The sequence below is a fragment of the Pteropus alecto genome, unplaced genomic scaffold (genome assembly GCF_000325575.1).
Source record: "Pteropus alecto unplaced genomic scaffold, ASM32557v1 scaffold35, whole genome shotgun sequence".
Classification (NCBI taxonomy): domain Eukaryota; kingdom Metazoa; phylum Chordata; class Mammalia; order Chiroptera; family Pteropodidae; genus Pteropus; species Pteropus alecto.
Window position 1 is genome coordinate 7,306,278 of NW_006437828.1, and position 17,128 is coordinate 7,323,405.

Genomic DNA, 17,128 nt, shown 5'->3' on the forward strand with positions numbered 1-17,128 from the left:
ATAATAAATTGGGATGGAGTCAAAGAAAAAATAGATATTATCCTCAAAAGGTGTTCTCCATATGATTTCAAAGCAATGGCATCTGGGGAGGTTAATTATGTTCATATTTATCCTTGACTTGTAAATGTAATATAATATATTTATAATAAAATTTCACCTGTTTTACAGATATATCGATGATTTGGGTTTTGCCCATAATTTGGCAGAAAAGTATTTTCATTGGAAATTGCAAAGTTGATGGTTAACAGGTTGGTAAGATGATAGAATGCCATTCTCAGAACACTTCTGACATGGGCTGTGACAGATGACCCAGCACACTGAGTTAACCATCTGTCTTCTGATCACCGATGAAGACACCAAGAGGGGTGAATCTGTAAGACGGAGGCTATTCTTCATGGCATCGTCCACAAACTAAGTTAAAAATATTACCTCTGTCCAGTTTCTTATTCCCTTTAAAAAATCCAATAAACTAGAATCAATATATAAAAACTAATTTCAATAATTATTTTCAGTGGAATCCAAGACTTGCTGCACAATGTAGAAATTTATTTTCTTTTCCTATATGTTTATCTCTCAAGACTCAGGGTGTTACTACTAGCTTAAGTATCTTTACTTTAATTCATATTCTTCATGATTTCATAATCTTGGATCGTATGCTTCTTCACAGATTTCATCTTTTAAATCATAGAGTATTTCTTAGTAAATATATGAACCTTTTAAGTCCTCCAATCAGTTAACTATCTAATTAGCTTTACCTCCCTTTTTACCTACCTACCTTTACTTGCCTTTCTTGAAATATGACAATGAAAACTCTACACAATGGTAGGAGTACAGAGCCACCATAGTTATGTTCACAGGCAGGATGTTTCCTCTTTTGTTTCTAAAATCCTTTGCAATGCAACTCAAATTCCTACATGATAACCTGGCACTCTGAATGAGTTACACTACACAGAGGAAAGAAAAATAGTAATTTTAGGGAGAATTCTCACATCTCTTATAATACCTTCTTCTGCTTATAGCCCCAAAGTTACCAGTACTGTAATTCTTGTGATTAGAATTCCTTCTAAATTCTGGCCAGTTCAACCAACAGGCAGAAAATACTTTGAAGCAGCATGAAAGGAATCTTCTCAACAGAATTTGAAATATGAACTGTTAACAAAATTTTCTACGATCTAAGGTCACCACAAGTAGCTGGTTTAAATGCCATTTTTCAAAAACAAGAACATTTTTAATATAAATATCTTTAGTGTCAGTAAAAATAAAAAGTTTAAATAAACTAAAAACAAAAAATATATTCTAAAATTTAATAAACTATCACATTCACTTCCAAACTGTTCAAAAAATAAAAAGAGAGACTGTTATAAAAAGATACCATAACTACCCAAAGACTAACATATAGAATCAGTAAATTAGCAGGATAAAAATGCCTTAAAATACCACTATAAAAAAAATTCATGACGAAAAAAAATCTCACTTTGTAAAAACATCAGCTATATGTTTGCTTTTTTATCATGATATATACAACACGTACATCCACCAAAAGAATCTACTCAAAAAAACTTAGGAATAAATTTAACCAAAGAAACGAAAGACTTGCATACTGAAAACACAAATCATTGCTGAAAGACATCAAAGAAGACATAAGTGGAAAGACATCCACATTCACAGCTCGGAAGACTTAATATTAAGATGACAATACTACCCGAAACGATCTATAGATTCAGTTCAATCTCTATCGAAACCTCAACGGCATTTTTTTTTCATAAGTAGAAAAACATATCCTAAAATTTATGTAAGATCTCAAGGATCCCTGAATAGCAAAACAATCCTGGAAAAGGAAACAAGATGGGAGGTCTCACTCTTCCCGATATCACAACTTACTAAGAGCGATGGGCAATCAAAACCAGAGACATACAGACCAATGGAACAGAACAGAGAGCCGAGAAATAAACCCTCACGTATATGGTCAATTGATTTTCGGCAAGGATGCCAAGACCATCCCAGCAAATGGTGCTGGGAAAACTGGATGTCCACGTATGAAAAGTGAATTTGGATCTTTATTTCACACTATATACAAGATCTATAAATAGATCAGAGATCTAAATGCAAGACCTAAAACTGTAAAACTCTTCGAAGAAAACATAGAGTAACATTCGCGACACTGAACTTGGCAATTATTTCCTGAATATACCACCAAAAAATATAGACAACAACAAAAAGATAAACTAGACTTTCATCAAAATTAAAACCTTTGTGTTATTTCAGTTATTCAGGTCATAAGTTGAGGGAAAATGTCTATAATGTATATGTTTATAGTTCAAGTGCTAAAAATGAGCATTGTACCTGATAGAGCATGATAGGTTCTATGTTGTATCCTAAGGTGTCAGCAAAAGTCTTAGCGATGACTGTTTTTCCACAACCCTGCAAATGGAAACACACAATCATTTAAGGGATAAGTTAAAACAACTGAAAGTTGGGAAACAGAAGTCCAAAGTGAAGCTGCCGTTCTTACTTTTCCTCCGATTAAACATATGTCCTTAACCATGTGAGACTGCATCATTTCAGCCAGTAGTTGCTTATGGCTTAAAGTTTGTACAAAACGTTCCGATGTGCAAGGTTGACTGAGTGTCCTGTTCCCAGCTGGCACCTGTAATTAAATATAACATACATACGGTTTTTTTTCCCTAAAATATTAGTAATTGAAAGCCATAACTGCCATTTAAAGCCATTACGAATTCCTTGCTCAATTCAATTCTATATTGTTTTCGTATTTCGAGAAAGCAATAGAATTTTCTCATTCACAGATCTGATGACCATCAAACCTCCAAATTGATCATCCCTCTACATGATAGCCCCATGCTGTCAGACATCTGCATAAGCATCATGCCATTTTCACGCTATTTATAACTTATAATAATGATGTCACTATTGGAGAATGAAGGTTCCGTCTAAATTCCAGTTATAAGTACAGAATTTAAAAGCAGTCCACCGAGACTCTCCAGAGTCACTGCTGATTTTTAAAGTCCACGTCCATAAATCCTTTTCCATTCTTCTTTTAGTTTACCTCTCAGAAGCATCTATTCTTAAAATCTCTCCTCCCTTCCTTCGTACCGACTTCTTTTACTTCCTGTCTCCTCATAAGATTTCGTGTGCTCCTCCTGACTCCTGGTGTTACTCTTCCACTGTGACCTGCAGCCACTCCAGGGCAGTGGTTACCTATCTGGCTGAGTCCCAGCCCATTGGTGTGGTGAGACAATTCATCTCGGGGAGGTAGATGAGTATAGCGAAAAATAATCCTATCTAGACATCTCAGCTGTGACATGTCCTAGCTAGTGACCACAGGTGAATTGACTACCCTCTTTACATTTGTTTTCTAATCGACAAAGCAGAGATAATAAAACTTACTTCCAGGGTTGTTGGGGGGTTTAGGCATAATATATGCAAAGAAACAAATACAGTGACCAGTACCCAGCAGCACTAGCAAATCTTAATACAGAGCCTGGCCCACAGCAGACACAACCAATGTTCCGTTGCATGAATAAATAAATACAGTAACATAAATAAATATTACTGATATCATATTAAAACACACCAAAAAGTCTATAATTAAAATTTGGTCTGTCACATCATGAGAAAGCAAGGCTTTTCTTTCCTACATTCACTTATAATGCATTTAAGTCAGGATTCCACAAGCTGTGCTCCCTAATGGACTCTCTGGTAGCCTCTCAGAAAGGGCTGGGGGAAAGGGGGTGGGGCAGGCAGATGGGGCTCCGCAGGCCAATCCCGCCCGCCCCCCTCTAAAAACTCTTCAGCTAGAGCAACTCCTCTTTCAACTGTTCCGTGTCACTAAGACAGATTTTATTTGAAAAGAGTATTCCCTGGCTGCTAAAACATGTTTGAAAACACTATTTCTTACCAAGGACTTAGAATACAAAATGCTTTCATTAATCAACGCTCGATTTGATTTTCTCAGAGGTCAACTCCGGGTTTTTGATAAAAGGCTATGCTTATGTTTCTCCTGAATTTTTTCAGTTTAAAACCTACATGACTCTGGATACAGATAAATATACATACAGATATATAGACGTGATGCTACAGAGCCAAAGAAGACTTATAAGGGGATCGTGCACAAGTCATAAAAAATGGGCAGGACAAGGCACATCTTAGGACGTATGAACCTGGACTCATTACCTTGATGGTCACCTCTCTGTCTGCAATCCGGACAGTCACGGAAGCTTGGGCCACATGGTTTTCGGTCATCCTCTCGACTCTCACAATCTCTTCAGGAAGCACAGAGCTTCCTGAATCTTGGAGTTCAAAGCGCTATAAAATTATAAGAAAATCACGTCATTTACTTTTTATTTTAGTATTAAATGTTAGATATCTATAAGATTTCATCTTAATTAGAACTGGAACTCACTCTATGATATAAAAGTAGAGGTAAAAAAAAATTAATGAGCATTTTTTTCCTATTTTTACGAATACCAGTCTATCTACACCAATTACTAAAGGTGATATGAAAATAGTCCCTAAAGTTTACTAAATGACAAGAATCACTGAATTCCTGAGCTGGTAAAAGTTCACACCTATATTTCTTGAGAATAAAAAGTTCCAATTGATGAGATTCTTGAAAAGATACTAAAGTAAAATAAGACTTATAATACGTTGCCTGAAATTCATAAAACCAGAACTTCCTGGACAGCATTCTGCCGGCTGTGAGTGTGATTAGCTTAACTGATTACAATAAATTATAACAATCAATCTTCCACAGTGTCTGGCACAGTGCCTTGCACAGTCTAGGTTCTCAATATTTGTCAGACTGGATTTAAAAGGCCAAGTCCATTGATTCCAGGTGGGCCAATTATCAATGTCCTAACACTGGTTACATCCCCTCACGCCAACTCCTTATGTGAAAAAAGACACAAAGAAAACACAAACAAGTATATGAAAAATGAAAATACTGATTGAAAATTAATTAAGTCCTTTGGCCTACGATAAGCATCACATTTAATATGAAAAGCTTAAGTCATTTTTAGTATTCAACAGGCATAAATAACTCCACACAAATCCAACCACAGAACATTATCACCATAGTGAAAGAATTGAACCTCAGTGAAGGAACAGATCACTCCCTTTTCAACAAAATGATACAATCCCAGAAAGTAGATTTTTGAAAAGAAAATTACCTTCGACCTCAACATTCTAACTTAACAGCCCAGTTCGAGTCTTCGTTTTGGTGTCGTAAGTACTCAAGATAGTCACTCACTCTTTTCCCCACACCGAAAATAAAAAATGTCTATTTGTGATACTATAAAAAATATTTTATAAGTAACACATTTTATACATGCAAATTTTCATAGTATCACATAATTTAGTAGGAACTGCTTCCATGTTATAGACAAATAGCAATTATTGACACTTTAATTTCATCTGGAAAAAAAGCTACACTGTATTTTAAGGGAGGTTCAATACAAAAAGAATAAGATCTTAGCCAAGTGATTAAATTCATTAGAATTTAGAAACCAGAGCCATTAAATCCTAAAAAAAAAAAAAACCAATAGAAGTGCTTAAAGGTATGTTTTTACCACAGTATAATAATGTCAGTCTGACTTGATATAGAATTGACGTCAGGACCTATATTCCAGAAATGGACACTAATGCCTTGAACCACTTGCTATACTGGTTATGTCCTTATAAATAATTCAAGCTAAAATATTTCAGCAGAATAAAAATAGTAGACTAAAAAACATTAAGGTAGTAAAAGAACTCAAGGTGAATTAGCATTGTCGGCACAGGAAATTCAGAGGACTGCTAATCAAAAAAGTAATTGAGGAGTAAAGTAGATACGTAATTCCTATAGGCTACATGTTAGCAAGAAGTAGAAAACCAAGTGTATGTACCTTATCGTTTTATATTAATGAATATTTCCTATGAATTCTCGAATTTCAATCAAACAACCTACTACTAACGGATTTTTGTCATACTTTCTTTGGGATGACATTACTGGAACTGTGAAGTATAATTAAATAGAAGGAACGTGAACCACCCAGGTGTTGGTCTGCAAGGCCGACGTGTCCACCCTCACGATTCCCAATCCTGTCCCACCACGTATTCATTCTCTTCACACCTTTTCTCTAGGTTTTTGAGCTCTAGGGGAGAAATTCTCCGTATCCTGTTGTCTCGTTGCTGAACAAATACGTAGCCACTGGTCTCTGCTGGGCCTTTCAGCAACTAATACAGACCAAGACTACTGTCCTTAGGAGTCACTCTGAGCCCGTTCGCCCCGTCTCAGCATGTGATTTAGCGGCCTCCAGGGGCATACACCTTCACACTTCAAAAGAACGTAAACCCCATTAGGGCACTATCCAAACGTCCAGAGCATAGAATCGCATGTATAGATCATAGTCGATGGGTCAAAAAAGATTTGTTAAATAAATAAACCAATGAAATTTTTTTCCTTCATCCTCAATGGAATCACCTATGTTTTCATCAAATCCTCACTTCTTCCCACTGTCCCAGTAGAAAGGACTTCGCTTTACTCATGCGTGGATGGAAAGCCAGCGGAAGTCTACTTGCTTCATCTCGGTTTATGAGAACGCCATCGTTCCCCTTGCAGGGCACAAAGTATGTTCTTCCACCATTCCAAACCGAGACATGATGGTGCTCTGCAAAGGTCTTTTTCTGCCTCCCCCAGACCGTGATTTCCATAAATGTTTTCCACGTTATCCATAGATTTCATCTTTTCTTCCCATTGTTTGTCTCCCCCACTTCAAGAAACAAACAGAAAGCCATTTCTTGATTCTACATCATCCTCGATCGACCCACCATCCGTTTGTTCCCAGTCATCATCACACTTACTTCACGAGTAGTACACAATCACTGTTTCAACTTCCTTGTCTCCGATTTACTATTTGGCTCATTGACTTCTGGTTTCCTAGCATTGCTCCTGGTAAGTCCACGGATAATGTCCTATTTGCCAAGTCACATAAATTAGTCTTCCTCGTTTTCCAGTTCCCTCCTTCTCAGTCTCTTTTGCAGGTCCTTCTTCATCTTCCCGACCAGTACACATTAGGGAACTTCTGGAGTGAATCTTTTTATTGTCTAATCTACGTTCACCCAGTTTCAGGCTACAAATCATCGATACAGTCATGACTCTAGATTTTCTCCCTGTTCAGACTTCTATCCTAAACTCCTGACTTGTATATGCAACTGTTGTCTTGCCATTTCCATTTTGATACCTAATAGGTATTTTAATCTAAATGTGTGCAAAACTCAAGTCTTGATCTTCCATGTTCTGTCTCCAACTTCATCATCCTGGGTGCTCCGTCCAGAAAGCCTGATGTCATCCTTGACTCTGTCTCAAACCTACTTCCAACCCTTCAGCAGATCATCCTGATTCTACCTTCGGAATAAATGCAACTTCCTACCAAGCTCAAGCTTGTCGAAGCCACTACTACCTCGCAACTAGGTTACTACGGCAACCCGATGGCTGTTTGCCCCTGCTTTCATCTCACTGTCCAGAGTCTGCCCACGGCTCGGTGACCAGAGTGAGCCTGTTAAAACGTCCAGTCACAGAAGGCATTCCTCTGCTCAAAACCTTCTAACGCCCTTCCATCTTATTCAGATTGAAGGCGGAAGCCCTTTTGGTGGCCTGTAAAGGTGACTTCGCCTCCTTTACCTTCTTACGTCGCCTCCTACTCACCTCTTCTTCACTGGCTCTGTCCCCTCACAGGACACCTCGGGTGTGCTCCTGCCTGAGGGCCTCTGCCTCACCTGCTTTCCTCCACAGCACTTGCTCCTTCTCCTTCAGGTCTTCAATGTCATCTTCCTGGTGAGGGCGTCCATTCCTCAGTTGGCATACTACATACTTGACTTATTTACTCGCTTACTTTATTGATTGATTAACTGTTATCCTTCTCTAAAATATAAGTTTGGTGAAAGGAGAGATTTCTCTCCATTTTGATTACTCCTGCATCTCCAATATAATAGTGTCTAGCTAATTGACTGGATGGAAGAACAGATGAAATGAAAATCCTTTTCTGAATGAATAATCGGAAAGACTTCATTCAATGAGACATCTCTGCGACACTTGAAACTTGCCGTCCCTCTCCTCTTGAAAGTCTCTCTCTGTGCTCATAAGCATTTTCGCTGTTCGACTTCCTTCTCTCTGACTGCTCTCCCTCTGCCTGACTCAAAGTCTCCTTTCTCCTTGCCCACTACCCAACCCTTAACTGCTAGTGCTTCAGGCTTCCGGCTTCGGGGACTGCTGCTTCTCACTGTGCATGCTCCCCCCGGGTCCTTTCATCCATCACCATGAATTCAACTACCACCAACACGTTAGCGACTCCCAAGTATTTCTCTTTAGTATCAAAATAGCTTCAGATTCAGATCCATATTTCCAAGTCTGCTAGACAACACTCGAGAACCTCGAATTGGAAAAGACTCTACTGTTTTAAACTACGTAGCCCCCACCCCAAACGCGCTCCTGGTCTCCGCTTTCTCGTGACAGTGGCATCTCAGTCTACTCAGCTGTCCGAGCTAGGACTCATGGACATCCTCGATTTGTCACATTCTCTCACAGCCCCCACCCCCACAACCTATCCTATACTTTGTCAGCGAGCACGGTTTACCATCCCACCTCTGAGACACTTCCCATATCCATTCAGTCTCTATTTCACTGACCTAATTCAGGTCTTCATTACTTTGACCAGAGTTATTCATCACTATGCTGTACTACTCTAAAATCATTAATTACCTTAAAATAGTTATTTTACTTGCATGTGTGATGCTCCAACCGGACCACAGGTTCCTCAAGAGCAGAGATCAGATCGCACCCATTTCTGTATCCCTGGATTTCCGTACGCACATCATCATTTGCCAAATGAGTGTTCAATTAACGTTTGTTGACTGAAATGAAAACACTAAATCCAAGATCCTTCCAAGTTTCTCAGAAAAGATCATAGTTCATTTTACATCGTCAGTGGATAAGTGGCGGCATGGCCTTTCTCGATCATCAACGGAATTTACTAAGCTAACCATTATTATGATAGAGTCTGACCTACGAGGGACTGAGAGCCAACACATGGTACTAAAAATCCGGACATACTTGTTACTAGATTGTAACAAACACCATTCTCAAAGAACAGCCAATTCAGAATGAGAGTTATTTTCTTTAAGACACCCTTAACTAAAAGCTAGAAGTGACTTTATGGCTAGAAAAACATGTTTTTTAGAGTATGAACATCATAAGATGCACACCATCTGGGGAATGAGACATTCCAGCCATTTTTATAGCTTGTTTAGAAAAAAAGAAAGGTGTTCTGAACTTTATCAGAACTTCCTGTGCATTTTCTTCCTCCCTGACTTCCTACCCTTGTTCTCAAGGCATTGACACTGTGCTAATGGACATCAAGGGAATGCAACCGAAATCACAGCCTTTTTCTTTAAACACTAGGTGCTCTGTCTCAGTGACCAATGCCAACTGAGCTCAGATGCTGATTAAATCGAAGATGAGTTCTAGTTTTCTTTTTTCGGCTCCTGGAATAAAACTTAAAGTGAGAACTTCATAATTCTTTAAAACTATATAGTCAGAAAACGGTAGTTTCCTGACTCCTTGAGCCTATCGATTAACTTGTGCATTTCCAAATGGTTCAACACCCCATTAATATTCTCTCACCTTCTCCTCTCCCCCGCTTCCTCACTCCCCCACTCCCCTCTCGCCCCTTCCCCCTTCCTCAGCCCTGTACCCCTTCCGGCCCCCATTCCCCTTCCTCGCCTCTGTCCCCCTCCTCACACCTCTCACACACACAGACTTCCTTCCTCCCTTTCACAGAGGCTGCCATCCCACTGTCCGCAGCTCCGCGTCCATTGTCCGCTGTCTCGTCTACGTCCTTTGCTTCTTTATTGGCCATTATTTTCCTCTTGCTTCTCTATACTTTCCTTTCAGATTTTATCCCTAACTATACTTCCCAGCATCTAAGAGGAACAGCATTTTATTAGTTTTGTTATTACGATTATTGTTATTGACATCACCAATCAATACGAATATTGTTTCTTTGGTGACTGATGTAAAAAAAAAAAAAAAATTCCACGACAGTAACGAGCAGCTGCTGTTCCACTCATCTCAGGTCTCCTCCTTATTACGAGCTGCACAGAGAGAACTTCCGGATGCCCCAAGGCTATGTGTGGACTTGGGGATAAGGGGAGAAACAACTAACGTTCGCTATGCTTAAGGCGACGTCCAATTCTCGCCTCCAGGAAGTGAAGCCGGGACGTGGAGCCACGCCGGCTTGGTGTGCGCGTGCTACCGGCGCCTAGAAATTTGTGCCTTGAGCCAGACTGTGGAAGAGAAACTCAACACTTTCAAATATGTAGTTATAAGATACCACATACTGTCACTGGCCCTTCAGAAAACAAGACCATTAGCTACACAATGAGGAAGTTATGCCAGGTGTATTCTAGAAGAAAACCATGCTCCGTGTACCATAAACCACTATGACAAAGCGAGAGTTCCAGCAGTCGAAACGATAGCTCTTTAGCAATTTCCATACTTTTTACATAAAATGCTTGCCTTTCACTTAAGTTATAGGCAGATAAATGTTAACTTAGTATTATATTAGATATTTGCTTTTGTTCTTTTATTTTGAAATGAGTTATACTGGATATTCATTCACTTCTTAAAATTTTGTATCTTCAAGTCATTTCAGACTTGTAGGAAAGTTGCAGCACAGGGCTGGGCAAAGAACTTCTATTTTGCCTCCGCCCAGATTTCACGGTGGTTAACATCTTAGCACATTTGTTCCCTTTCTCCTTCAGACCCCCCGCCACACACGCACATGAACACACACACATACGCACATGAACACACACACACACACACACACACAAAAAACCACTGCTCTTCTTCCAAACCACTTGAGCATAAGCTGCAGATATGATGCTCGATCACTCCTGAACTTTCCAGTTCATATTTCCTGAAAACAAGAACTCCGGCCAACATGATTGCCCCACAGGCTCCCAGATCACGCGAACGATGCAGCGGCACACTACTGCCCATCCACAGGCCCCATGCGGGCTTAACCAGCTGTCCCGACAATGCCACTTTTCCCATCTGGCCCAGGATCCAATGCAGGAACACACTGCATTTAGCTGGTTCTCGCTAGTATCTTTCAGTCTGAAACAGTGACTCGGTTTTTCTGTTTTCCTGGCCTGAGCAGTCCCGCAGAATACAGGCCTTTCACTCTGCAAGACGGCCCTCAACTCAGGTCTATGCGATATCTCATCACGGCCAACAAGTACCACGAGTTCTTAGCCAGAATACTCAAGAAGTGACGCTGAGCTCTTCTTATACGACACCCGGGAGGCACATGAGGTTGATTTGTCCCACCTGGTCCAGCTGGTAGTTACTATGAATATATAATTTCCCTGTTTTATAGCCAATTGAGTATTTGGCAGGGGTGCAGGGACATTCATAGATTATGCTGGCATCTTGCCCCTCAGAACCACCACTAGCTTTAACATCGTCTGATGATTCCGCCTAAATCAACCACCGCTCTGATGGCTGCAAATGGTGCTTTTTTTCTATTTATATAATCCCTCTGCTTTTATTAGTAGGCATTCCACTAGGAAAAGCTTTCCCTTCTCCTCCATGTATCTATTTGTTTATATCAGTATGAACTCATGAATTCCTATTTAATGCAAAAGGTTGTCATTGATTACTACCATTATTTATTATGATGCTAAAAATTGCAGATTTTGGCCAGGGGGAGCTACCCCAGCTGACTTTTCTGTCACTTTGACGATGTTAACATCGCTTGTTGAACATTTCCTTACTTTTGGTGCACTGCGGTGGCCCAGGCTCATTGTGTATATTTCCCGTCCTGAGCCTCGCATCAGCCCTACCTCCAAGGAGGCCCAATTCCTCTCAGGGAGGTGCAGTTCTCAGAACCCAGAGTCTCAGCCCCTGTCTGATCACTGCCATTGGAGTGTCATCGCCTTTAAACCCTCTCAGGGGCTGGAGCTAGGAAATATGTGTATGCATACACACATATATACACTATTTATACGTATTACTCTATCTGTTTATATAGAGAGAAAAAAGTGAGTTCGTGCTGATTTCTCCAATTAACAACTTCAGGGTTCTTTCTTTCATCCCCCTTTGTATGTCTACAAATTCCTTCTCCAACAGTGAGAAATGTAGTTCTTATTATCCCCAATATATTCACTCATTTGCTCAATGGAGCCAATCTCCCAAACGCAGCAGCCACCTGTGCGCTCGCTGCCTCAGTCAGCAGCGTGCCGATGCCTCCATGCCTGGGAAAGCAAGGGAAGGCAAGGGAAAGGAAGAAAAATGGAGAGAGAAAAGTAGGAGAGAAGGCAGGGGGGGCTGGGAAGAGAGAAGGAAAGAGAAAGGAAGGGGAGGGAAGGAAAAGTAGAGGAAGGGAAGGAAGTAAAGCAGGCACTTACTTTTAAAATACCTTCCACAGCCATCTTCCCCTCGTGGCCTAGTAAAATAGTGTACGGGTACAGCCAGTGGATGGCATGTTTGATCGACATCATAGGGAAGGAATCCTGTTTAGGAGCAAAAAACACGTGGGAAGGAGGAACGTCTAAAATAAATCACAGAAAATTTATCGGAAATGTACATATGACATTGAAATTGCTTTATCAACAATATTTCCCAGAAGTCCACATAAGCGAACGTGATTTCCTCTTCCCTTCCTGTTTCTCTGCCCTTGCTGAGCTCAGCCACTCCCACCTTTCAGCTGCCGCCTGTGTGTTGAAGGCCTCCGTGTTTCTGTTTCTAGTCCTGACATCTTTCCTGAGCTCTGGACTTGAACTCTCAGTTGCACATGAGACGTGACCACACAGACATCTCACAGACCCCCATTCGGCTTGTCTGAAACTCCTCTCCTTACCCTACCTGTCCTAAAGTACCTCCTCCTTCATCCGTATTCCTAATCTGAGTTAATCTCACCCACGTTTACTGAGCTTCGAAGTTATAACCACAAAGTTAGAAAGTGTTAAATTATCTTCAAACCCTACCTCCTCAACCCAAATCAAACTGCTTTCCAATTCCGGTTACTCTACTTTGAAAAGTCTATTAACAGGGACAATTAGGGAAATGTCCATGTAGACCGTCTATTAGATGACACAGAATTACTGCTACTGCGCTGAGGGGTATGATAACGGTATCTGGTTATGCAGGAGAACGTCCTCATTCTGAGAAGCTTCTGAAGTATTTAAGAATATTAACCACAAAGTCCTTTCAGGTGCTTCAAGAAAAAAAGAGAGAGCAAGCAAATGGGGCAATATGTTAACAGCTGGTGATTCTAGTTGAAGGAATTATAGTTGTCCATTTTATTTTTTTGAACTGTTTTTTAGATTTGAGAATTGTTAAAGTAAAAAGTTCTGAGCAAAAACAAAAAACGAAAAGTAAAAGATGTGATAAACAGAAGAAAAGCTGCTCTAGATGCAGAGAATTGTATAAGTAATACCTGGGAAACTGAACTCTGACTCTCAGGAAATAGAAAATAAATAGCACTGAAGTTTAGAAACACGTCTCACCTAGGTGGCACACCCACTACCCCGTGGCACAGCCACTACCTCCCGGCGCGCTCCTGAGCGGTCTCTCGCTGACTATTATGTCTCCTCTGTGCTCCCTGTGCATCCAGGCGGCCCCATCCCTCCTTGTCGCCAACGGAGGTATCATCCTCCACACACGATTGCTGCACACCTTACCTACTAACGTCCGCTGGGCCAACATTAAGTCGGCCATGAGACTTCACTCGCCATGCGACACTTCACACGGAGGTCCTTGCCTCTCCAGCCACACGCTTGCTCTACTGATACAGCTTATTCCCGTTCTCCAAACACACCAGGCCCTTCTGCGATTTGACGCCTTCCTGCCTGCTGTCCCCCCTCCCTGGAGGGCGTTCCCACCACTGCAGACACTGTTGTGACTTCTGTGGAACTGCAGTGGACGATGTCGGTGCTCCACCACACCCCCTCGGACCTAGTGTCACCTTTTCTGGGCCACCCGGCTCTCCTTTCCAACAGCTGGTGGCCGCAGGTGTCCTTCGGTCCTGTGAAGACTACCCTGGAGCTCCCAGGGCCAGCTCTGCTCACAGGCCGGGGAAACACCTGGTGTCTGGGAGTCTGTGTCCATTGGGACAACCATTAGCAAGGGACAGATGGTGCTGAAGTGTGAGCACCCAGCTCTCCTGCCTCAGGTCGGGGAGTCTGTGGCCTACCTGACACTACAGCTCACCTCTGGAGTTCAGGATGACACTCCCCCTCCATGCAGCTTCTACCTAGGCTGCCTCTCTGCCTCCCCCTCCACTCCTCCCCTCCACCAAGTGCTCAGAACACGCCCTGGGTCTCTGTAGAGATTGCTGCACTGCACAAGGTAATCTCAGGTCTTATGATATTTATAGAAGAATATGGCAAGGCACAATCAAGTGATTCATCTCCAAGGACAAACTTTTATGTTTTATTGGCCACATCTGGGTATACCAGTCATTCATTTATTTTATACATACCAGGATTTGAACTGCGGCTGATAAACTATCTAAAGGAAAATTTGGAAGTCCAAGCATGGAAGATTCTTGGGAACAGAGAGTGGTGGCAAAGGACAAGAGCTGAGAAACTCTAGGGGGAAAAGTAAACAATGTTAAATTTTACTCTAATAGTTTTAATATGTAAAATGTACAAACCTGTTAAATAGCTGGGCCAATTTAATTAATCTAAAAAGATAACATCTACTATTAAATTCTTAAGGAACAGCTCCACATTACAATATTCCATCTAAAACTCCGAAGTTGATTAGATACACAGATATATTTCTCAAATCCTTCACAATATGTGACGGTTTTCACAAGCTGGCCCAAATCTACCTGGCCAGTCTCACTGCTTACCTTTCTCAATCTACACCTAAACTCTAGCCACCAAGAGCTTTTCATAGCCTCAAGAATGAGGCATATACTCTCATAAACCATGCTTTAAAAAAAAAAAAATCTTAGATTTCCTTAATTTCATTCTCTATCTGGCAAAAGCCTACTCATTCTTTAGGGCCCATCTCAACTGCCAATGCCTTTCTGAAGGCCTTATAGTCTCAACCATAATTGCTCCCAATTCTTTGAAATCATGGCCCTTATGTTAAACTAAAATATTCAAACATCTTTAAACTCTACTAGATTTGGAGTTTCTTGCCATCAAAGATCATGTCTTTACCACCATTTTAGCTTTGTCGTCGTCTTTATCATCAGCACTTACCTTAACTCCTGAAAAATTCTTCAAAGAACAGTTGTTGAATCAATCAATCAATCAATGAACAGGCAAAATAAATTCAATGTTAAATGCCCAGATATAAAAATATAGAGATATATTTTAAATATATTTATTTTATGTACATATTTATTAAACTATGTATAAATATTTATATTAAAAATGTAAATGTACAGCTGTAATACTTACTTCTCAGTGGAAACATTGGCTCCAACTGAATACAACAGTTCGAGTTGGTCCTATGATAACACAGAAACATCAGATCATTTAATAAGGAATGTAACAGATTAAATGCAGATGTTTTATTGACAAATTCAACATTTTAATTAAGCACACATTGAGTAATTAATAACAAAAAATAATTTCTTGATACATGTCATTTTCTAAAAAAAGAGTAGACTTTTAAAATTTTATCAGACAAATAATACCACGGTAATTTTTCTTCCTCACTGCCAGAGATTTTCTTCACCCTTTATCCTTTTTCCTTCCCATTAACTACTAGGGTACATCTATAAAAATAGTAACATTTTTATAGAAATTGAATTTATTATAGATGGAAAAACTTTAAAAATAAATTATCTTCATTCATACTTACCTTGAAGGGTAGATAATAAATATCTCTGGCCTGAAATCGAGAACGGAGAGGGGGATCTAATGGGTTCCCAGAGTACCTGGGCACTGGCAAGCCCAAGGCAATCACTCGGAAATTTTCACTCACTCGAACGATGTTCCAAGCATCCATCTCTGTTTTGGTGTGATCCTGAGAGAGTATGACACCAAAAGTTACAGCGTGTGTGAGACAGATTCCAACCGCGAGAGCTGCCGGGCCAAGAAGTTTGGGCCCTGGTTGCAGAGTAAACTGTATTGAGAACACTCTCAAAGCCAAACTGCCAAAGAAGGGGACCAAGTGAAATTGGGGTCAGGACGCCAGGGAAGGCTCACTATCTGAAGACTGGAAGCAGCTGATGTTTCGAGGCACAAAGGAGATCTCCAAGTCCTACTCAGTGACACAGAGGAACAACGTCCGGAGGGCAAGGAAGACCCACTGGCTCGGACCAGATGATGGAAAAGGTGGTCCCAGATGGCGGACCACCCATGGAGCAGAGCCTGCCCTCGGACCATACATAGACAGCTATGCTTACGGGTATATTTCAATAACTAACGTGTATTGAAAATCTACTATGTGGTAAGTACTTTCCATGTATTTTTCCCATGTCACTTCTACCAGGATCCAAATAGAAATTTAATTCCTTTTATGAATGAACAAACCAAGGTTCAAAGGAGGTATATACAACTAACACGTGGTAGAGTTGAGAGACAGGAAGCAGTATGGGCTTTGGAGCTATAAACCCTGGCCCTGGTGCTTGACACGAACTCTAGCTAAGAGACCAAGAGCACATAAGGACACCCTCTGAACCTCGGCTTTCTCACCTGTAAGGTGAGACCAACATCGCCAACATCACTGGGTTGTTATGCAAACTACATGTGCTAATATGCGTGAAAGCACAGGACAGAAGCAGGCGCCGGTAAATGCCATTCTTTCCATCTCTGCCTGGCCTTATCAATGGCTCTTCGCTGTCCTCTGTAGGACCCGTGGAGCTTACGAAGTTTATGCACGTGCACCTTCGAAGGGACAGGTCCTCAGCGTTCGGCAGATCTCCCAAGGATGTGGCCAAGGGACCGTGTAGAAACTCGTAACAAGGCATTCAAGGCTTTTCCCGGCCAGATTCACGTCTGATCCTCCCCGGCTCAGCAAGCACTGCGTACCTACCCCCTCGGCCCGCCTTTCTGGGCCCTGTGCTCCAGCCCACCTCACGACTGTGGCTCCCCAGCCACACCGTGC

The 17,128-nt window shown here is 41.1% G+C and overlaps 1 protein-coding gene across 2 annotated transcripts in view; it reads right to left on the reverse strand.

Moving 5' to 3' along the window:
* Window positions 1-17,128, reverse strand: part of VWA8 (von Willebrand factor A domain containing 8) — a 258,042-nt gene that overhangs the window by 207,807 nt on the left and 33,107 nt on the right. For both annotated transcript variants that reach the window (XM_025049015.1, XM_025049014.1), the window contains exons 6-12: window positions 15,881-16,045; window positions 15,475-15,524; window positions 14,541-14,649; window positions 12,466-12,570; window positions 4,192-4,323; window positions 2,513-2,647; window positions 2,344-2,421 (exon numbers count right to left, since the gene is read on the reverse strand). In XM_025049015.1, coding sequence (XP_024904783.1) covers window positions 2,344-2,421; window positions 2,513-2,647; window positions 4,192-4,323; window positions 12,466-12,570; window positions 14,541-14,649; window positions 15,475-15,524; window positions 15,881-16,045 — 774 coding nt within the window. The remainder of the gene's footprint in view (window positions 1-2,343; window positions 2,422-2,512; window positions 2,648-4,191; window positions 4,324-12,465; window positions 12,571-14,540; window positions 14,650-15,474; window positions 15,525-15,880; window positions 16,046-17,128) is intronic.